At 47.6% G+C, this 23,775-nt stretch overlaps 1 protein-coding gene across 10 annotated transcripts in view; it reads right to left on the bottom strand.

The window, feature by feature from the left end:
• The window catches only part of PALM2AKAP2 (PALM2 and AKAP2 fusion), a 282,463-nt gene that overhangs the window by 6,000 nt on the left and 252,688 nt on the right, over positions 1-23,775 (bottom strand). For 6 of the 10 annotated variants that reach the window (XM_059657607.1, XM_059657613.1, XM_059657609.1 and 3 more), the window contains 3 exons: positions 20,379-22,767; positions 6,762-6,940; positions 1,742-1,780 (listed from right to left, as the gene is read on the bottom strand). In XM_059657607.1, the coding sequence (XP_059513590.1) occupies positions 1,742-1,780; positions 6,762-6,940; positions 20,379-22,767 (2,607 nt within the window). Of the gene's footprint in view, positions 1-1,741; positions 1,781-6,761; positions 6,941-9,987; positions 10,230-20,378; positions 22,768-23,775 lie in introns of those variants that run through there. The other 4 variants (XM_059657608.1, XM_059657614.1, XM_059657610.1 and 1 more) reach the window with 3 other exon arrangements.

The raw sequence follows: 23,775 nt of genomic DNA, 5'->3' as shown, positions 1-23,775 counted from the left end.
GTATATAGTTAATTATACATAATTTTGCTAAATAGGGAGATTTAAAGTATATTGTGCTATAGGTTAGCACAACCAATGTGAAGAATAATCTGCAATATGTAGTAAATGTGAGGCTATGTAAGCACTATAACCAGCACTTCTATTTCTAGATACAGAGAGAAATTCTCCCATAGGTGCACAGAGAGAGATGGATGATATCATCCAGCAAAGCATTGTTGGTAGCAGCAATAAAAATTTTTTTAGAACAAGAAACAACCTACATTTCCATCACTAGGAGGGTGAATAAACAGTGACATGTTCATTCAATGGCATACTATATGGCAGTTATAATGAGTGACCTAGAACCATAAACATCAGTATGGACACATCTAAAACAATGCAGACAAAACAAAGTAAGGAGTGGAGGATACTAAAACATGATGTCATTTATAGGAAGTTCTAAAACATGCAAAATCAGAACACATTATTTACACATATGTAGTGTAAGTATAAAAACATGCATGAACACCAAACTCAACTATTAACTACCTCTCAGGAGAGAGAGAAAGGGGAACTGGGAGAAGTAACAGGAGGGGTACGTTCTACTTGCAATATTAATTTCTTTTTAAAATAGTAAGCACATATTATGAAATGACAGGAATGGACAAAGCTGGATAGACAGACTTTATTATTTTATCATGTTATGTCATTCAGCACATTCGAATGCCTGCTCCATGACATCTGAGACCGTTTTGTTGACTGCTCTCATCTCAGAACCTAGAAAAGTGCCTGATGCATAGTAGGTGCTGAAAAAGCCGTTACGAATGAACAAATCTCAAAGAGCAAATGAATGAACGATTCTCTCCACAATTCTGTATATTTGAAATAATTCTTTAAAAATAAAAATAATACAATGCTGTAGAAATAAAAATACGAAATGCTTTCTCACAGGAAATAGAAAATATTAAAAAATGGGGAAAATGAAAAATATGCTTTTTCACAGCAAATGTTTGATAAATCTGTATAAGAGAAAGTTGTAGCCCCATTGGCGTGGCTAAGTGGTTGAGCGTTGGCCTACGAACTAGATCACAGTTCGATTCCCGGTCAGGGCTCATGCCCAGGCTGTGGCTCAATCGTCAGTAGGGAGCATGCAGGAGGCAGCCAATCAATGATTCTCTCTCATGATTGCTATTTCTCTCTCTCTCTCCCTTCCTCTCTGAAATCAATAAAAACATATATTAAAAAATAAAATAAAGTTGTAGGGGAAAGGAGACTTTTAGGGAAATTCAATGCGCAAAGCTTCCAAAACAAAAATACAGACTTAACAGTTGGGTAAAAGGGAAGCGGGATGGTTCACTTCTGGAATAACGTATCCTAAAGCGATGACATGGAGCCCCCTGGATTTGTGTTAAGGCAAACACAGGACTCGGTCCTCTGGAGCTGCACTGCTTTCTCACCAGGCCAGGCTACATTTGCTATCAGTGCCTGAAGAAGCTAAACACATCTTCCAGATCCATGAGCGGGGCAAGGTCTTCCCCACCCCGCCACACGGCACAGCAGAGCACAGCAGGGCGTATCGTTGTTGCGTGCACGCCAACGTGTTGAGGCAGTTCCCCCAGTTCAGAAACAACAGGAAGAAAAAGATACGGAGACAAACTGCTTTCCGGTCCCTCTCATTCAACCCACCAGGAAACGGCACACCACAACCGCATGCACCTGGCCAGGCATGCAGGCAGACCAAGACAGACAAGTTGAAAAGTACCTCGGAAGTCACCTTGCAAGACAGTAACTTAGAGGTGTACTGGCAGAGAGGGAAAAGACCAGGGTTAGTACATGGCAGAGACACACTCCCAGAACACGCCACCCGCCCCCCCCCGCCCCCCACCCTGCTGGGAACCGGCACCACAGGGGGCAGACAGGAGGGCAGTAACACCGGGAGACCATTACACACCCATGCCAACACTTGCTTCATCTGATATTAGTTTATTTAGAAATCTGTATCTTTTGGAGCAAATAGATACCCTCTTATTTTTTAATAAAAATATCAGATAAGCCATACTTTGTTAATTCAAGATTTGTTGCTTCCATTTTCTGTGCTTTGAATTAACAAGATCTCTCCTCCCCGCCTTTGTAACCAGCTGCCCACAGCCAGGTCCCTGAGGGCCATTTTGGATTTGCTAGAATCCAAAGAGCCATTTCTCTTCTTGTAGGCATGTCTGAACTCCAAAGCAGTCTTGTAGCTGGTTGTCCAATGAAAAGGAGACTCTAACTAAGGATAAAGGTGGCTCGAATGCAAGGTTTGTGGAGGCAGTCTCTGACACTGACCTAAGGGTGCCTAGGGAACATGGACAAGTTCCCGCGAGTGGGGTGCTCACATAGGAACTGAAACGATCCTTGAATTCCTGTAGGAGACTAAGTCACTGCAAGAGAAGGAAGCTCAGGGGAAAAAAAAGTCCTGGTTATGGGAACTGAGATAGAACGACCAACTTTGGGCAGCCCCCTCCAGAACTGTGACTGTGATCTTGCGTTTACACTGGTCTTTAGCATTGGTAACCATTGAGATCATAGATCTGTGATCGCTGACTGCTTCTTCTAGGTAGCACTCACAAATGACAGTTCTGTAGCGATCAGGCTGCTGGCTAGGAGCGGATGAATTTGGAGTTCTCCTCTTTGCACCTTCCTAGGGTGTGAGTGAGAACCCAAGAGAAAGCTGGGCAGCGCAAAACATCACTGACTGTGGGTGAGCTTTTGTGGGGGGACCTGGAGGCAGATGGGCTTCTTTCAACCACTCGATGGCAGTACGGCCACAAAGGGTGTCCCAAAGGGTGTCCTCGTCTAGAGAAAAATGTGCCAGGAATTCTTAGAGAAGCAGCAACTGCTTGCCGCCAGCTTTGACTTAACCCGGGAGGATCGATGAGGCCGTCTCTCATTCCAGGACACGCAACGATGCCTGAAAGTCCTCGGCACCTATTCTCCGGGCAAGAGAGAGAGAACACAGGGAACGCTCACCCAGAGCAGATCCTGTGCTAGGAGTGAGGGAGGGGCTGGATTTAGACTCGGACTAGCATTTCCCTTTAAGAAAGAAAGCAATCCACCAAGTTCAAGGGCATCATTGACTCAACCCACAGTTTCCTGAGGCTCAGGTCAAGCTGTGGAAACAACTGGCCAGAAAAACACTTGCCTGAATGTCCTTCTTTTGCATGTCACCCAGAAACCCTTGAGAACACTGTGATTCACCAGTCCAGAATGTGCTGTGTGGAGCAGAGATGGCATCAGGCCCGGATAAGGGGACATTTCCACAGAAGGTTTTCAGATAAGAGACACCCACAATAAGAGCAGGACGGCTGCCTTTGGGTGTGTGGTGTGTGCGCTGCACAAAGGCACCAGGGTGGGGGAGGGGATCGGCGGGGTTGGAGCTCAGTCCTCCTACTCCACTCACCTACTGTGTGGCTGGGGCAGGCTGCGTCCCCACAGAGGAAAAGGGGTGCCTTTTTAACATTCTCACAAAGGCCCTGCATAGGCTGCCAAACAGCCCAGGGCAACTCTCCTACCCCAAGCAGCCAAGAGGTCCATTAGGAAGTGGGGCCTGGCTGAAGCCTCCAGTTTGGAGACACTCATTGGTGACCATGCCGTGCGGAACAAGGAAGCCAGCCCAGATGGATGCGAACTGTGGGCACCTGCTCTGAGATGGTAACAGGGATGGTAGATGGGGATACATTTTTGAGAAAAAGGTCTTTTTTTCTGGTTCTTTGTCACTGACTTTTTCACCAGCTGCAAAATGAGCAGAACCCCCACAGTCGACTCACTGTCACCGACAGTGACTGCTGAGTGATGTTCCATGAGAAAGTCCATGATTTAATTTTCCACCTTCTGTCCTCCTCTGAGCCCTCACCTCGTTCCCAGCAGGAGAGGGGGCAGCTCAGGACCATGAAAAGCCCACCGAATGCTGTACAGTCATCCCAGACGTCACCCCCCCCCCCCCCCCCCCCCGCAGGGATTCCAGGCGCCAGAGGCCTCCCCGCCTATCCTGCATGTGATTTTCACAGAGTGTGAAAAAGTCAGGGCCTTGAGCTGGGGACAGGTCTCCAGAGACCAGTGCTGCTCTGGGGCGGGGGGCGCCACACCTGTTTTGATGGCGAGGGACAGTTTTCGCAGGTCGGGTGGCAAGTTACTCATGAGCACTGCAGGTGCGACTCCGGGGGGCTTCTCTGTCTTCTCTCCCTTCTGTACTTCATGCTCGTTAATGCCCTGGTGTCTAATGTATCACAATGCATACATCCCAGTCTCCCTGTTTTGTTGGTAAGTCTGCCTTCTCCTTAGGAAGCACAGCAAATACGAATTGTTTTTGTTCAATTCACAAAGAGTTGAATTGAACAAACCTATGGACAAGCCCATGGTTGGGTCCCGGTCATGTGTGAGGGGCTCCTCAGTGAGTTTTTGGAAGGCATATTGGCAGATGGGCCCACCAATATGGGTGCCGGGGTGACACTGGGCCCAGGTGAGCCATGGGAGGTCCTTAGAGGGTGGGGAATCTAAGAAGCCATCGTTTGCCCAGAGAAGAGCGTGTGTGAATGGAGCCAGGACAGAACTACAGCTTCTAGGGGCAGGGAAGCCAGTCACACAACTCAGGCATCAAGCAACCCATCTGCTCCTATTTATTCTCCTTCTGGGATCAGAGACAATTAACGAAGGGGCCACGGATCAGCCAGGGAAGCAAATGAAGGCTTGTTTGTTCTGGCAGGTGAACTTCAAATATTCCCCAGGGACTGACGCAGGCACAATAGCAAAGATCCCCTGAATGAAAAGGGCTGGAAGTGGGGTCACTGGGGCTCAGATTGCTTTAGAAGCAATCTGAGTCTGCTTTTTCCCTATGTGGGTCTCTGAAAGGGGCTATGGGGGAGTGTTTTGTTCTGTTCCTAAGAATTTCCAACGACAAACTTGGTTCTCTTGTCATATCAGGAACAGTGAAAAACACTGGGCCTTGAATCCATGATCTGGGGATAGTAACAACTTGATTAGTTAGTAGGGTTCCTCCTTGTATGAAATGTTTATTTACTCGAGAAAAACAGCGAGGAGGCTGCCACTTCGCCGCACAGGTGAAGAGCAACCAGTATATTAAAACCCCGATTCCCAGGAGCTGCCCCAGTGCTGGGGGAAATCCCACCTGGTTGGCATTCGCCCGGGGTGGCTGCCCGAGAGCCAGAGTTTGCACGAAAGAGGCTTCCGCCTCTGCTATGAAAGGGGCTGAGAGCAGGCTCTTCCTTCTGCGAGGGTTTTCCCCTGCAGCGTCTGCACCTCGACACGATAGGCACACACGAGAGACACCTAGGGTGCTACCGGTAAGAAAACACTCGCGTGGCGCCCACGCAAAGCGGTTCCATCAGTTCTCCCCCTTCTCCCCCAGAATGTGAGGGGGCCGCTCGGCCCACTTCCCTAGCGCGGCTGGTGCATGGCTGGAACCCCTGGAGGAAAGAAACGGCCATTTTTCTAGCATGAGGCTGCAAAATGGTCACAGGCTGCAGAAGATACCCCAAGGTAAACTCCATAATTTAAGTGGGGCTACAAGGGGCCGGCTAACGTGGCCTGGTGGGCAGAGAACGTCCTATGGGGCTCAGGGAAGTCTGCAGCAGCCACAGAGGGCCAGGCCCCTCCCCGGTGCAATAGGGCTGATGGGGGAGCCGAGTCAGGACCCGGAGGAGTTCCGGGGAGACCCAAGGAGAGAGCCGGGGTGCTGCCAGGTGAGCCAGCTGTCACAGGTGTGCTGGCTTTCTTTACCAACCTATTGTGAAAGCCACATTGAGCATCGAGGCGGAAATCCTTTAACTTAGTCAACGGGCCGGCCGTGAAAGGTGACAGGTCAGCCTGGAGTTCTGACTGTGAGCCCCACAGCTCTCACGTTTAAGGTGCACAAATAGTTTATCATCCAAACCGGGGCACTTTTAAGAGTGGAAGGGGATGCTGTTAATAGTGACACCAGGACAACAGGCTTACACCAGGGCTGTCCCAGGTAAACTGGGTGGCATCCTCCACAGACCCAAGCTATTTGTGACCTAAGTGTAACCGGGGGCAGAGGCAGTCCCCTCAATAATTGCTGAGAGACCGAGGCCAGCAGACTCCTAGGAGGTTGGCGTGGACCCCTCAGGCTGATCCCCGGCTCCTGGCTGTGGAACCACAGCCCTCATGTCTCTTATGGGAGAAAGAAACCACAGAGCAAATGACTTCCTTCATGGTCCATGTGAACATCACAGGCGAAGTTCTCAGGGTTGAGGGGAGCAGGTGGCCGTGTGGTTTTTAACCGTCATTTTAAATGGCTCTTTTCATGCTAAATTGAATGCAAGGCTTGGTAACAGCCCCAAACGCATGCAATCGTGTGAGCACTGAGTAACATTTCTAGGGACTGCCCAGAGTAGACGTTGAAGGAATAGCACCATCAGAGTTCTCTAGAGAAATGAAACCCGACAGAGCAGGCAGCGAGGGCAGAAAGCGGCTCCCTGGTGCCTGGGGTGAATTCAGGGCCCCTCCACCTTCTTCCCTTCTTGCACCAAACATCCACACACTACCATGGCCAGAGGGCTCCAATTACAGTTGGCAGGAAAAAGGCACGTTCCTTGCCTGCTCAATGTTTTTGAGAAACAAGACAAAAATCCCAACCCCGCCTCCAGGCGTGTAAAACCACACACTTGAAAATCGGCTTAGGAACCAGTTTACTGGCCGGCAACACCCTACACGGCACGCTCCGTTCTCCCTCGGGGACGTGGAAGAGGAAAGGAGAAGGAACTTACACTACTATCATCCATTCGCTCGCGCCTTTTAGATTTGTGTGTCTCATAGTCTTCCATGAGGGTCTGCATCAGATTCTTGGGCCGCTGGGATCCGGCAGCCTCTTCGGGGGCTAAGTCAGGCTGCGAGCTGGGGCCTTCAGGTGTGGGGGATGGAGGAGGTCTGACTTTCTCTATTTTCCCTGAAACAATACGAAGAGAACACCCTTTCTAAGCTTGTCTGCTCGTGACTGCTTTCAGAAAGAGGAGAAAACGGGCAAAAAAAATCAAGCGCCGACATCGTGGTACTGGATCAATGGTTACGTGCAGGACATTTTATTACAGGGACCAAAGTACAACCCAATGTCACAACCCAACAACGACCTCAAGGGACCCAGTGCTAAAAAGTCAGATGTAAGAGGCCCGTTGGGAAGTTTGCAAATACAGGTTAGGCAGACAGACACTGGCTCCAGTTCTGGGGACATGCCATAGGTCATAGAATGAGACTGTGAGGGGGCAGCACCTTTCAGCCGTAGAGACCCACCTCTGAGGGCTGTGCTGAGGTTGCCAGGAGTCAGTGATGGGACCCAGGTCTCCTGGTCCCCTCACCAGGTTCTTTCTTGTCTATCAAAAGCCGCCACCTACCATCTGACCTGCCCCAAGCTTCAGGCGTGGACAGTCAGCGCTGAAGGACCTTTGAATGAGAACTAGGTTTGTTCTTCCCAGGTTCCAGCAGTCTTAATAGGCCAGCGTTGTTCATTTACCTTACCTGCCACGGTCCTAAAGCATTCAGGTTTGAGACACCCCTGCCCAGCCCTCAAACGTTGAGGAATGCATGCCAACAAAGACAGCTTAGGCGTCGTAGGAAAGGCGTGCACCAGACTTGGGAAAGGTGAGATGTGGACTTTGGAAATGCCTTACAGGGATTTTCAGGTAAGACCAGGTCAAGGGTGGTGGGGTGTGGTGACTCTAGGCACTTTCACCAAGACCTTCTGCATTCCTCCCTCTTGGGCCATGCCTGGCCCTGACTTTGGCCCATCAAGGGGTGGTTTTATCACCACAGAGCCCCAGATGCACCTCTGAGAAGTTCCAATTATGCCCTTTGTGGGAGATGAAGCGTCTAAGAAAAAGGAATGTGAAACACACACAAAACACGTGGGACCATTCAAGTCCAAAGTTTGGAAACTGTCAAGGTTAAAGGCCCGTTTGACCCCTTCCAGTCCCAAGCTGGAGTTGACTCATCTTCCTTCCTCTTCTTCCCCAGACTTTCACCTTGGCCAAGGTCCTACAGGTGAAAACTGGGGTCTATATCGCCATGGGGGCTGCTACAGCCTCTTACTGGGTACAGCTGCTTTTGATGGGGGTTGGAAAGCCCCCTAAAATTCAGGATATCCAGGTTTTTATTTCTGCTCTTCCATGAATTACCTCTTGTTGGCTATCTAATCCTGGGTGGGTCATTAAGTTCTCCTAGCTACAAAATGAGAATTTTGGAAGAAGTTGTCTGTGAAGTCCCTTCTAACTCAGTCATTTTGCTATTCTATCAAATATATCTGGCAAGAAGATCGACCCTTATTGTGTAAAGAAAAAGCATGGCCCTCGCATTTGACAACGAGGTGGAAAGTTGTTTTTCATACACAGAACAGGGCACTTTATCTGCAAGAGGCACCTGCACACTAGTAACTTAGGGAAACTCCTTGTCTTGATCTAAATTACCCAAGTCATTTACAAAAAGTCTTTTGATATTAACAGCAAGGTAAAAATACTTCAAATTTATCATATCTGCTAGCAATGATTTCCATTTTTTATTAGGGAATGCTATAATGGCTCCCCATCGAATACATTAAACACTTATCAAGATTTTACCACACCCGCCTCACCTATCCTTCCTTCCTTCCTTCCTTCCTTCCTTCCTTCCTTCCTTCCAAGACTGAAATATTTTATTTTTTTTTATTTTTATTTTTTGATTTCCTTCTCTCTTTTTTTATTTTTTTATTTTTTTTTTATTGCTTAAAGTATTACAAAGGGTATTACATATGTATCCATTTTATCCCCCCGCCCTAGACAGTCCCCTAGCCTCCCCTATCACCCAGTGTCTTATGTCCATTGGTTATGCTTATATGCATGCATACAAGTCCTTTAGTTGATCTCTTACCCCCCTACCTCCTGCCCCCCAACCCTCCCCGGCCTTCCCGCTGCAGCTTGACAATCCGTTTGAGGCAGCTCTGCCTCTGTATCTATTATTGTTCAAAAGTTTATAATGGCAAGACTGAAATATTTTAAATCAATCAGGTAATATTACCTCTGCATACTTAAGATAGGTCTCTATAATTTCAGATTGACTTTTTAAATGAAGGTTTGAGAAACAATTTAGCACAGAGGTGAGCATGCAAGGCCTGGAGCCAGCCTGCATGGGTCTGAATCCACTGCTTAGCAGCCAAATAACCCTGGGCGAGTCACTTACTGTTTTTCTATCCCAGGTCCCTCATCTGTAAAGTGAGTGTGATAAGAGCAGCCTACCCCAGACGCTAGGGATAAGGACTAAGTTAACATTTAGAACAGCAAGCATCCAATTTGCCCAGTTACTATTTATTTGGAATCTCAAAGAATAATGTCCCTAGAATGAGAAAGAGCAATTTGTGGGTAGTGTGCATAAAATGTTTGCAATTCTTCTAGAACTAGAAATAAACACCAAGCTGCCGAGTTTGGTCGTCATTATTTTCCAATTGACCTCTTAAATGTCCAAATTACCTCCCCTCAACCACTCCCCCAGCATTAAACTTCTAGAAAGCACAGTCTATATTCCCTGCCTTCACCCTTTCACACACACCACGGTCAGGCCCCTGCTTCAGGCACTTTGTTTATATTTCTGTGAAAGCCGTTTTCACATGCTGACTTCTATCCTATCTGGTTGTTTTAGCTTCTCTTCTCAAGCAAGCTGCAAAGTCACCTAAGGATAGGGACCATCTCAATCATTTATGAACCCCTTAGTTCATCTGGATATAAACTGCATAAGGCAGGGCCTGGTCCGTCCCGGTCACTGCTGGATCCCAGCACCCACTGTGGTAGGAGCTCACGTTTGCTGAATGAACCATTAGGACATGATGAAATACACACAGCAGTCACTTCTTCAACGCTTGCGGATGGGGGCAGAATTCCCCATGGCGGATCTGAGGAAAAGAGTTTAAATGTCTTCACCAAAGCACATGAACTAAAAAACAAGTTTGGTCTACAGAATCACAGGCTCAATGGCTTTGAAGTAATAACCACCACATGCAAATGGCATTTTATTAACAGGCTTCACGTCACTCGATCCTCACAATGACCTTGGGGTGTAGTCAAGGTGGATGCCAGGACGTCTGTGAGCGGTTTAGACCATGGAGGCTCAGATGCTAATGCCAGCCCAAGTTACATTAGCTGTTAGCAATCAGAGTTAGGTCTGGTCTGGAACCCAAATCATGTTGATTATGCCTAAATGACACTGATGGATGTAGACTGAAAGAGAATTGCAAAGAGGGCAAAGGGTTAGTATAGAGAAGTGGTTAATCATTACACATTAGAGACATTGCCTGCTTCTGTCTTTGTATTCTAGACTTACGTCTTTGTATTGGTCCCCAGAGCAAGTTTTTACCATTTATAGACACTAGAGGGCGCATGCGTAACAGCAAAGAAAGACTGGTTTAGCAGGTTTAGAGCAGCGGCTTCCAAAGAGAAAGTCGTTGAGAGTTTCAAACAGCCAAGCCCACATCAGAGCCTCCGGAGGAGCTGTCATAGGTCCCCAAAGAAAGGAGACACTGCGCCCCATCCCCTTGGCCAGGCTTCTCTGCTGGGCTCTGTGATCTGCAACCCCTCCCCCCCCACCCCCCCCCCACCCCCACCGCCCCATATGGTTCAAACCACGCACTGGAATTCTAACCACGTTAGGAATCACACAGACAGCTACAAAGCTGTAGCTGGACCTGTTCCACACCCACCTTCTTCCTCAGAAGTCTACAGCCAACAGTCCTTGCAATTAGGATGGTGAAAAAACATCTCATGTTCTTCCCCCGGTGGGACACCCCAGACACCACCATTGTTTGGGCCTCTGGGATCATTACATGAATTGACTCAAATGGTCTGTGCCTCAGGCCTGGAGAGTCTAGCTCATCCCTGTCTATGGTCTCAGGAACCCTAGAAATGTCTTAGTCCTGAGGACATACCCTGTTAGGATCCCCAAATAGTGATGGGTCATCTCCGGTGCTCATTGTCATGCATCTCACCCAGCACCTCCCCAGTACCTCCAGGCTCCATCCCCACCGGCCTCATCAAAACTCGCTCTCATTTTTGTTTGTTCACCTGGCGAATGGCTGAAGAGCTGATGACAGCTGAAAGTGAGCTCTATTTTCAATGACATACATCCAGGCTGAGCACTCTACAAAACAGCTCCCCTGAAGGACCCCAGTCATGGTTCCTGGGAAACAACATGAATGGAAAGTGTCACACAGACTCGGGGCAGACCAGGTGGTCTTAGCCAAAGGCTGACACCTGATATTGACAGAGCAGGGAGCAGGTCCCCGTGAGCTCTATGGCCAGAGGAACCAGCAGAACAAAGCTAGGCTGGGATTCTGAGTGGAGGGTAGAAAACAGTTTCGAGTTAATTTTATAAACATGATTTTGCTCAAACTATTGCATCTAGAGTACTTTTAGACTTAAGCTTTTCAAGGTGTTTGAGGGTAAGCAGCTCCACTTGGCTGGGATGATTCCAGAGCCGTGTCTCCAAAACTATGTCCAAAGCTAAGCTCGGTAAGGTAGTACTCAATGCTGCAAACACAGCCACTGGTCACGGAGGCCTGGGGCACAGCACGGGTTAAAGGAAGCTTTAAAAACGAGAGAGAGAGGTTTCTTTACTAGAGGACTTCACCGAGGGTTTGGTGCTAATATGTTTTGGAATCTCCCTATTACAACCTAAGGAAACGTCTGTGGAATACCTTTTTCTAGCTTATACCACTTAACCAGCTCCCAAGGAACTTCACTAGTTCAGCAAATCAGTATGGGCCTAAAACTTTCACCATTGCATTTTTCAGTAAGTACATATGTGGAAACAACCAGGATATCTGACTACAGGAGAATGGTTAAAGTGAAATGGCTCACTTTTATGGTGGAATATATAGTTAGCCATTACAAATCATGTTTTAGTCAGATTTTTTAAAAAAAGTTAGGGTCGTGGGACACTATTCAAAATATATAAAGAGAAAAACAAAACAAAACACCAGGTTACAAAATCAGATATATTGCAGTTGTTTTAAAAGTGCAGGCTCCAGACCTGGACTCCCTGGGTTCAAAACCCTGGTTCACCTCTTATTAGCTGTGGGAAAGAAAGCAAGAGAGTATGCATGGCTCATGGTACAAACCCCATCAGCATGAGGCGAACAAGAGTAGGTAAGATAATGGCTTTCACAAAGATGCCTAAACCCTAAACCCCCAAATCTATGAATACGTTGCCTTATGCGGCAAAAGGACTTGAATTCATGTGGCCTCTAGAGCTGGAAGGAAATAAACTCTCCCCGAGCCTCTAGAAGGAACACAGTCCTGCTAACACTTTGAATTTAGCCCAGAAACACACTATCTTAGTCTGCTTGAGCTGCCCTAACAAAATACCATGGACCAGGTGGCTTAAGCAACAAGAAACATTTTTTCTCATGGTTCTGGGGCCTGGAAGTCTGAGATCAGGAGGCCAGCATGGTTGGGCTCTGGTGAGGACTGTCCTGTCCTGCAGATGGCCTCACGCTGGCGGAGAAAGTGATTGCGCTCTCTGGCAGCTTTACTTATAAGGGCACTAATCCCATTATGAGGACCCCACCCTCATCTCATCGAACACTAATTGCCTCCTGAAAGGATCCATCTCCAGATCCCATCCATATTGGCAATTAAGGCTTCAACATATGAATTCTTTTGGGGGGGGGGGGAGGGGAGGGCGCGGGGGGGTGGGGGGGGACAAAGATCAGTCCATAAAGGACACATCATAGACTTCCAACCTCTAGAACTATAAGATAATACATATGTGTTGTCTTAAGCTGCTGTATTTGTGGTAATTTGTCACAGCAGCAATAGGAAATGAATGTACATGTAAACCCGATATTACGTTCATGCACATATGTGCACAGAAAAAAAAACACCAAGGCAGGCAATGGGTTAGCATTGAGAGTCACTGTGATTTTAGCATTATTCTCTAATTTTTTTCCCTACAATAAGCATGAATTAATTTTAAAATATAGTCATGCTCAGAAAAGTCGAGAGAGCTGCTCGCTTTAAACAGATCCACAAGCGTCCGCATGTCGCCAGGCAGCACGCACCAGGAGGGCTGCTGAGCGGACACTCCGCGGGGCCTCAGAGAAGCATGTCCCGGCACAGGGCCCTCCGGCTGAGCACTGAGAGGCAGGCCCAGGAGCAAAGAATTCCGCTCCAAATCAGTAAGTGCTGTCTCTCACGGGTGGAAGAGAACACTAGGAAATGCGAACTTGCGTTTCCTGTTTATTTATTATGAACAGTTAAAGCACTTCTGGGCCTGAGAAAGCAAGCCGTGCCTTGGCTGCAGTTCTGGACTTCCCAAGCATGACGGATTTCCCTGGGGCATCCGCCACAGGCCGTGCTGGCGAGTCGGGGAGAAAAATTCGCGGTCCTCCCACCCAAGGGAACCTGAGCGAGGGCTGCATGTCCTCAGAACACAGCTGTCGCCACTCCTGTCGGCCCAAACACGCCTCCTGTAGGAACAGGACTCCATTCGAAAGAGCCAAGAATGTGGGTTCCAAAAGTCGAGAAAATTAATTTGGTCAAACATGAGGATTTTGGTGATTATTATATTCCATGGTGTCTTGAGATCTTAATTCAAAGAGCCTTTGTTTCTACACTTTTTCAAAAGCAAAGAAAAAGGCAGCACCCACTCATTTAGGGAATGCTATTTAAAAAACAAACTGAAGCGAACAAAGACGCCCACCAGATGACATGCCTGGGCCCAGGCCTCCTTCCATGATGACCTTTCTTTACCCAGCCCTGGGGCGAGGTGACAAACATCAAAAATGGCCCACGGGTCATTGAAATGAGCTCAGAGAGAAATGAGATCAGACTTGCATTTGCAGTTTCATTTCCTCTCAAAGGGAAGATCCTGCTGTCAGACCCCGAGTGTGGGTGTGGGTGTGCGTGTGCGTGGCTTGGGCAGCGGCAGCTGTGACCCCCCTACTCCGAGAGCTGGTCCCTGTCTTTCATCCACTGAAGGCCCCGCGGTGGGAGAACGCGGTGAGGTGATCTGAATCTTCACATTAGAAGCCGAGCTCAGGAATGAGAAATACCCTGCCTGGAGAAACACCCCAATAGCATTACTTAAAGGTCAGCGGGGTGTCGATGAGCTGTTGATACTGGGTCCTTTATGAACAAAACTGGAAGATGCAAACACTAGAAGGAAAGAGGTCTGCTTCCCCCCCGGGGGAAGCCCAACACAGAAAACATTTAATTGAACCAGAAAGCATAAAAAGTGGCCCGGCCAGCTGGTGTGGCTCAGTGCTTGAGGGTCGACCTATGAACCAGGAAGTCATGGTTCGATTCCCAGTCAGGTCACAAGCTTGGATTTCAGACTCAATCACCAGTAAGGGGGCATGCAGGTGGCAGCCGATCAATGATTCTTTCTATCATTGAGGCTTCTATCTCTCTCTCCCTCTCCCTATATTCTCTGAAATCAGTAACAAAAAAATAAAAAATATATATATATATATTTTTTTTTTTTAAAAGCACGAAAATCGTGGTAAATAGTAATTCCCTTTCCAAGATCTTTTTGTTAAACACATCTCTACCAACAGGGTGGGCTGGCTGTGTGAAGATTACTACCCATAAAAGATAAAAACAAGAACAACTCCCACACAGATACTGACTCCTTCCTGAATACCCTGCCGACCCCGCAGTGGGAACTTCCTCAGCTCTTGCCCCCGCCCCTCATTAAACACCTGTATAAAAAGAAACCCCCCTTCCCTGTTGGCGTGAATCGACTGGCCCTGTCTTTGGGGTTCATGGGTCGCCGGGGGACGCAGATTAAAACCTTTCCTTTTCTTTCGTTAAAAAAAAAAAAGATAAAAACAAAAGGGGAATGTTTTTATGGTTACACTTGTCATTTTATTGTCACCCAATGCACTCAACGGTGGACTTTGGTTTTTTTTGAAATCATAGTTGGCTATTGAAAACTAATTCCTGAACTCAGATTTTGTAAGAGAAACTTTAATTCTAAGTAACAGTGAAAAAAAAAATCCCATCTAGAAAGCAATGTTATAATGCATATCCTGCCATTAATTTCTCCTGCAGTGGCAGGAGAGTGACTCATAAGTAATCGTGCTAAGGTGGTCCACGCCTTTTATTAAAACAGAGAGGTAACTAACAACAACAACCACCATAGTAACTCTGTCTGGGAGCCTTTTGTGTGCCAGGCACTGTCCAAACCGATTGATGCGGCTGGTGCTATTTTATTCCCATTTTACTGGTGAGGACGCTGAGGTTTAGAAGCAGTGGAGTCAGGATTTGAGCTTTGGATATAATCCCAGAGAAGTGGCTGTCACATTTAGGTCTATAATTTTCTTGACCAGCTTTTTCACACAAAGTGTGAGTTTATATCTGAGTAATGGAGGATAGCTCTCACGTCAGATGCATCCACGTTTTGGGAAACGTCTGATGCTTTCCTCAAGCTCATGAGAAATACCTTACACGAAATATAAATGTATTCCTTGGGGATCTAATGGCCTGTCCTTCACATTCTCCACTCCACCCCTTATGCAGCAGCTTATTCACAAGATCAAACGGATCTGAAATGCCAGGCTCCGTAGGGAACACAGCAACCACCAGGGCTGTGAGAGGCACACTCACATCCTCCCTGAACTCCAGCAGTCATAGGGACATCCTGTTCCCCAGCCTGGCTTTGATTAGCTCACATTTCTTACCAGGCGTAAAGCAGGGATGTTGCAAGAATTCAGTCCTTTGATTCATCCTTTCTTTCTCAGCTCAAGACTGCATCTCTCTTTGCATGTGGTTAAGTCTGACTTTTCAGAAGCCAATCTCCTAACTTGGTACGTGGGGTAAAGGGCAAGGCACAAGGACGCCATGGGGTGTCCCCAGCAAGGGATAAGCCCCCCTGGGAGCCAGCCCAGACCCCTGGATGTATCAGAAGACCCAGCACAATGAGCAGTGACAACAGGACCCGCTCACAGAAGGGAATTATAATGGTGAGAAATGTGCGTTTTCCGAAGTTCTATTTCCCAGAAGCCACCAGCACAGTCTTGTCACGGAAGAAAGGACAGGGGCCTTCTCAGGAGTGAGATGCAGCTTCAACCATGGCAGTTGCCCTTTTCAAACCACTGAATGGAACGTCCAAAAATAACTGAATTCTGTAATCTGAGAAGTCCTGATTCATTACATTTCATTTCATTCATTCACCCCCTGCTTCACTCTAGCTTTTTCTTACCCATTCCGTCCCAAATAGAATTTTTTAAAAAAATGAACATATTTTGGGGGCTCAGAGAAATAAAATTCAGGGAGGTTCTGGTCCAAGCAGAAGGATCAATCTCAAAGAGCCAAAGACCACCATTGAACTAACTCAGGTGACCTCGGCCCTCTCTCAACACAGTCAGTTAATGGAGTAAACACCTATCCCTGCTCGTCCTCAAATTAAGAAAGTGATTCCTTGCTTGAGTACCCAGTGCTTGCAAAGATTTCAGGGAATGAGCCTGTGAGGAGTGGATGGCTGAGCTTCCCTCTGGGGAAGGAACTTTCAGAAAGAACTCGGAACAACCAGGCCAGACGCTGGGCTGCCGTGGGCTGTGCTAGCCCCTCCACCATCACTCAGATCTTCGGGCAGCACCAGCAATTTGGCCTATTGTAATTTGGAGCATTGGGATTTAGTTCTAAAAAACAAAACAAAAAAACAAAGGAACCATTCTGGGTCACTGGGATACCACAGTCTCATGACCTCTTGAAGCAAACTCACCCACCCTGGCCACCGTGAGCAGAGGATTCCAGAGCCACAGTAGAAGGACCGAGGAAATGCAGGGCCAGGCCTAAGCACTGGGAGAGGGCAGAAGGAAATAGCTCAATCACTGTAGGTGGAGAGGAGAGCTGTTACCACACACCTCATGGGCCTCAAGGGCATGGGGCGGGTCCAGCAGAGGACAAGAAAGGGTGTAGACAAAATACAGACTCTGGAGTCAAATGAACCTGGGTTTGAACCTGGCTCTGCCACTTCCTAACTGGGTGACCTCGACCAAGTTACTTAGTCTCTCTGGGCTCTATATTAATTCTTAGAAAAGGAAATACTGTTACAGGCCCACGATCCCTCATGCACAATTCCAAACTCCAGGAAAAGCTCTGAAAACCAAGTTTTGTCATAACTTATTTGGCAGCAAAACCTGACATGAAGCAGCATGAGGTTCTTCTTAGCCTTTATTTTTTCCCACTTAATATAACCAACTCTTTTTAAGATTTATGGCAGAAATCGGATTTCATGAGGCGTGCTGCCCCACACCCCACCTCGGTGTGTTACATAACAGTATATGCATTGCATTGCTTTTCTAAATAACAGAATATACATTTTTATGGATTTTCTAAAATAAAATAAGAAATCTGAATATACCTGGCTTCAAGGGTTTGGATAATTTGTGTTAAATCTCAGAGGCCTGTTGTGGGATTAAACAGAAAATGTGTGTGAAATAACTAGCATAGGTCACAGCTTTAAGGTCTTGGTAAGTCATAGCCATGATTAGGCTGTGTCACCAGAGAATGTCCAGGAAATACAGCAGCAGACATATCCCTCACTGGGATATTACACATGGAACGAGTCACCAAGCTCTGCTTCGTGAATATTGTGCTGACATCAACTTTTTTTTTTTTTTCTTTCTAGGACTTTTCCTTTGATATTTGAAGATAACAAAGAGGAAAGAAAAGAGATCCAGCCAATAATCTTTATAATAAGGTAACAATCATCACATGTGCATTGTGATTCAAACTGATAACAGAAGTTCAAACTGCTTGGAAATTTTATTTTTATAATATGTATATCACTATCACATCTTTCCACATATTAAAAGAGATGGACGCTCTAAGTTATGGGACTCAATACCACACCTTCTCCTTTACCACGCTCAATAATGTCCCCCTTATCTGGCAACTTCTCTGACTTGGTAGATCAAATTAACATCTGGCATGAAAACAGAAACTATTTCAAAAACTAAACTTAAAAAAAAAAAAAGCAAACCAAAAAAAACACCCCCCCTAAACTATTCACCTAGGTATCTGGGTTTCTCTGTCAGGCCTAGAAGTTGGAAGTGAAACCAGGAAACCTAATAATAGTGAGAACTGTCCGCTGACACCCTAAATTTGAAAAGACATTTGAAAAGGTCTACACTGTTAACTTCAATACAATGTTTGGGTTGTCCTCCCAGACTCCCTCCTCAAGGGAGTCTTCCAGCAGTGAGTGGGTTACGCCTTCAAATCAGGCTTGCACACCTGCCGGAGCACTTCCTTTACGCTCTGCTTCTAAGTACCATGCGCAGGAGGCTCACGTGTGTTCCTTCTTGGGAGCATGGCCTCTCACCTAACACATGTCATTTGTCGAGTTGGCGGCATGACTTCAGAAGTGCTCACTCAGAGGAAGAGCTCAATAGAAGCCGGTGGAATGAACTCACTAAAAGGCAGGAAGACCTCGAGTCCATCAGTTCATGCATGAAGGCAGGACAGCTTGGAGCTGTGTGGAGATAATTACCCTTCTGAAAGTCCTCCTTGGCTTCCGACCGGCCAAGGGATAAAGTATAACATCTAAAACCTAAATGTTGTCTGGCTCCAATCAATTTTGCTTTGTTTTAGATTTCTTCCTCCAACCCACCCAGACCTTCTAGAAACACCTCAAATGTGCCGTGTTCTCTATTCCTTTGGGGCCTCGATAGGTGCTTTTCCTACAGAAATTGTTCCTGGAATAATTTCCTGCACCCCCTGAGCCTGAGTTCTCCCTCAGCTCAAAGTGGAGAAGTTTCCCAAGAAAGGAAGACTTCCCTTCTCCCCACTGAGGTGGTCTTCTGTGTTGTGTGCTCCCAAGGGTCTCCGTGCTTCTCTGCCATGAAATTTCCACCTCTGTTTGGGGTTGTTTTTCTTCCTGAACTCTAAGTTCCCCAAAGGCAGGAACTGCCTTGTTCACCTCTGTATGAACAAATGTAACACAAACCCTATTTATGCAGAACTTCTTCCTTCCTTTAAACAGCACATCAGAACCAGTAAGATAAAACTTCCAGATGTTTGTTCTAATAATTGTTCTTTGGAAATGACTGTATCCTTTTAAAAATAGACACTTTATCATCCTCCATTTTTGAAAGAGGGAAACTAAAAGCAAAAACATAGATCTCTCCCAAATCGTTCAGAATAAAAAAGACATTTAAACTTGGGAACTTTTCTTTTGGTTGAAAATTATTAACAAAAAGAGTTCCCTTGCATCATTGTAGATTTGATGGAAGCCAAGTGTCAAGACAGGATTAAGAGTTGGAAGGACTGTTAGAAGAGGTCAATGCAGGATAAAAGCAGACATATGTAATACTTTCAACAACAAAGATTTAAAATACACAATAGGGTAATACTTCTAAATTATTTCTGGTGAAGAAACAGTTTTCTCCTCCCCAGTCTATTTCGGGCCAATACTTTTTAAAACTACGAAGTCCCACACTTGGATTTGAGGACAATATCAAATTGCTCCAAGAGTTTCCAGAACTTACTCTCACTGTCTGTATTTACGTCAGCACAGTCCCGTAACAAACACCTCACAGACTAGCTGAGGCCACACTGTCTGCAGCATCTCTCCATGATAGGATGTGTGGGTCTCCAATTGTCATCATATCCAAATGGGAAATAAAAGCTACTGGTCTACATTGTTACTCATAATGGTAGCAATAACAATTGCCATATCATTAGCATCAAACATCTACACAAAGTATTCAAGAAAGGGACTGCCCAGGCAATGAGAGGGGATGAAAGACCTGCCTTTTTATCTAGCAACTCAGCTTCTCTAAATGGATCATAGAACATGAATAGATGAGACCACCCCTAATTCCAAAGTAATTGCTTTGTGAGGATGAAAAGCAAAGCCAATCATATAGAAGACGGACAAAAGCATCTTCTCTGGGTCACTCTGCAACACCAAGTCATGACTGTCATTGTTGGAAAGGGACCTCGCATCAGAAGGGGTTAGTAGAGCACATCCCCCAAATCAGATGGGTTGATTTAACTACAGACACTAAGGGTCAAGCTGTTGACTCCAACGGTCCACATGGGTCCCACACAGTCACACTCCCATTGCCAAGAAGCAGCCCCTTCAAATAAAAGAGAACAATCCTCTGCACTAAACCAAGACCAGAGCAGAATAATGAGACAGACCTACTGCGTTCCATTCCTCTGGGGAATGGCTCACACCATCCAGGCTCAGGATTCCTCCAGAGGACGCTCTGACACTCCCGTAGCATGAACCAAATGCTGAAGTCCCCGTGCTTGTGTAGCCTGGACACTTATTCCAGCCACGCACAGAGGAGAATCCACATAGATACCTGAAAGCGGAAATCAACCGGTAACACCTGCCTCTGTGTGCGGCGCTTCACTTACCGGGAGCGGTTTTGTAGCACGATGTTCGGGAGGGCAGCGACAAGGCGTTCTTTGCCCTGGAACTCTGGGTGCTCTGCAAGACTTGTCTCTGCCTCTTCAGCTCCTCTTCCCTCTCCTGGGCTGCTCGGATCTCTTCCTCGATCATGGACAAAGTCCGCTGCTTCCTTGACCTCAGCTTGAAGGGCCCCACCATCACGTCAGACTCTTGAGTGGCCAGGAGCGAGGCTGTGCTTCTCAGCTCTGCGGCCTCCGAGTACTTGCTGAAATAGCTCCCTTCTGGTCTGGTCTCCTCCATGTTTATCGGGCCACTGGGCTGCACCGCGGGCGGTGGGGAGGCGGGTCCCCGTTCCCTGAGCACCCTGTCTTCGGCAGGCAGGATCTTTGGTAATACATCCCTTTTCTCTTGAACAGGAGAGGACACCTGAGGTGGCTCAAACATGCTCTGAGGCTTCTCGGAGCGAGGAGCCCCAGTCCCGGCTTCCTCCAGAGTTGCTTTGGGTCTCTGTTGTTCTGCTCTACCCTTGCTGGTTCCAGACCCAGCTCTATCCACTTGCTCGGCTATGGCTTGTTGAATGGCATTTTGAACCAGGAGACCAGCCTGGTATTCCAAGGGGTCATCGACCGACGGAGAGTCTCCCAGCGTGGACGAAGGGGAGTAGAAACCATGATCACTAAAGGACTTGGAGACGCCTTCTCCTCGGCCTTCTGAGGGGTTGTCAGTTTGGGGAGTCTGGGGCAGAGAAAAATCAGCCAGTGAATTTTCCTGGAGGGCGTTGGCTGTTTCGTTGGAGGCCCCGCTGTCGCTGATGTTGTCCATGCTGAAATCATTGGACAGGGTCTCCAGGACAGTGGTGTCCTGGGACCTCACTGACAACTCATCCAAACCAGAGTCAAGCTCCTCCTGGGTCAGAGAGACATTGACAGACCTGGAAAACTGATCCAAAATCCCAGGGTCGTCGTCCTTGACCACGGTGAGGACGGCCCTGGCACTTGTGAACTCTCCGTCCTCTGCCCACAGTTTGGACAGGGGCCCGCGTTTGGAGGGCTCACTGTAGGGCCCTTCCTTCCCCTGAGGAGCTGAGCTGCCCTGGCCTCCTCCCGGAGACTGGCTCTCCAGGGCACAGGGGGCTTTCTGCCCCTTGGCCGCTGATGTGCCACCGTCTTCTGCAGGACCCCCGAGGGAAGCTGGTCTCGAGATGGTCAGTGGCTTGTCTGAGTTGATTGAACCCAGAGGCCGATAGAAGGGCTTGATGGAGAAGAGCCTGGGGTTACTCTGGCCCTTGGCCAATGGTTGCCTGGAATTCTCCATGAGCTGGAACTGTTTGCGAGCAGCAGAGAAATCGATCTGCTCTGTGACGATGTCCTCCTTCGTCTTTGCGGCCATGCCGGAAGGTTCCCGAGCGGAGGCGGGGGCTGTGCAGAGCTGCGGCGGGGGCTGCTGCTGCAGCAGCAACTGCTCCTGCTGCGCCCTGCGCTCCTTGCGCTCCTTGTACTTTTTGTGCGACTCCAGATGTTCCTCGTCCAGCTGCTCCTCGATGGATTTTTCCTGGGGCGGATTCCACCATTTGGCCGCGATGCCAGGATTCTTCTTCATGGCCTGACTCCGGATGAGTTCTCGCCTTTCCTTCTCCAGCTCCAGGATCTCTTCCGTAGGCCTCACTTTTCGGACACAGTACTGTTCTTTCTCGTCGTCCTCAAAGAGCTTGGAGGGCTTCTTGTCCTCGTGGAAGGCACGCAGCTCAAACTTGGCTTCCTTCTTCAGCGTGGTGAGCGTGAACTCCCCATCTCGGGACGAGCACCACGAGCTGGTGGAGGAGCTGGGGCTCACGGGTGCCTGCAGGCTGTCCCCCAGCAGATCTCTGGGCTGGTCAGGGGAGTGGCCGTTGGCTCTGTCACCCTCCGCCATGGTGTCAGAGTTGCTTTTACTGAGCTCAATGTGAGGAGGCACCTGCCTGCCGGCTGCTCTCTCAGTGGGTTCTGGCTGGACGGCGGTGTGGGCAGGTGGGCTCGGGCTGCCCACCAGGATGGCTGCGCCAGGCTCCGGGGAGGATGTGCCGTTGTAAGTTCCGTCCGCAGATGAATCGCAGCAGTTGGCCTCCAGCACCTCGTCTAGATATCGGATCTCACTGGCCACATCATTATCCAGAGATTCATGGTGATCAGCGAGGAGGCCATTGTGAGGGGGCGAGTAGAAAGGGGACGGGTGGTCCATGGAATGTGGAGCAGAGGTGATTCCAGGAACACTTTTACATTCTGCAACAGAGACCTCAATTTCCATGTTTTTGTGATTTGAGGGAAGAGGGCTGATCACAGCATCCAGGGGGTTGGCACTACAGTTGTCCCTCTCGTGGTTTAGCCAGATATCATCCTCGGAGAGCTGGGGAGGCTTCTGGAATAAAGAGGAAATGAAAAACAGGGTTAGACACCACATCTCTTATGGATGTGCCGACTGAGAAATTAACTAGTAACTAATAGGAAGGGACACTGAAGCAACAATGACAAGTCCTTTTGAATGGAGACTTCCCTTCCAACAAGGCTCCACACGCTCATGTTGTGGTGGTGACAGTACCTACCCCTGTCCATTTCACAGATTCCCTTTTGTTTACCAGGCGTCCAGAGAATGTTCAATCTATGCTAGGCCCATTTTTGTTTTTTAATTTAAAAGTAAATTAGGGCCTGGCCAGCGTGGTTCAGTGGTTGAGTGTCAACCCATGAGCCAAGAGGTCCCCAGTTCAATTCCTGCTCAGGGCACATGCCCAGGTTGTGGGCTCCATCCCCAGTGTGCAGCGTGCAAGAGGCGGCCGATCGATGTCTCTCTCTCATCAATGTTTCTACCTCTCTAGCCCTCTCCCTTCCTCTCTCTCTCTAAAATCAATAAAAACTTACTTTAAAAATAAAAACTTACATAAATTTAAGTTTGAAAAATGTAAATTAGGACTCAGATCATTTGAAGACATACTCAAATATCTTCTAAAGTACAAGACATTATATAGCAATTGTACCAGTCTTGCAAAATAGTCACAGCAAATTATTGCACAAATGTAACAGCAGTATTTGTGTGTCCCCAACTGTAAAAAGAAAGTCCTCCTACACGAACAAACCTTGAAAACATGATTCTCTGCCAAATGCAATACAATCATTCTAGGCGGGCGAAGTAAAAACCTTGCCCACATTGCTCTCCTGTAGACAGCAGTGCCTGAGCCCTCCTCCACCACATTTCCCAAGAACACTTGTTTGCCTCCTCACATCAGCATGCCTCTTTGTCCTGGACACGCCACAGTTCGGTGTTTGACAGAGGAAAATTACAACAGTTCTTTCCAAGGCATACTTTCTGAACTAGCAACAACCGTTCCAATGCAAAATTCCACAGCACATTTCTGCAGTGCCAAAAGACTAC

Source organism: Myotis daubentonii, chromosome 11, assembly GCF_963259705.1.
Source record: "Myotis daubentonii chromosome 11, mMyoDau2.1, whole genome shotgun sequence".
Classification (NCBI taxonomy): Eukaryota; Metazoa; Chordata; class Mammalia; order Chiroptera; family Vespertilionidae; genus Myotis; species Myotis daubentonii.
The sequence above is the reverse complement of the archived record's forward strand: the minus strand, read 5'-3'. Positions and strand labels throughout refer to the sequence as shown.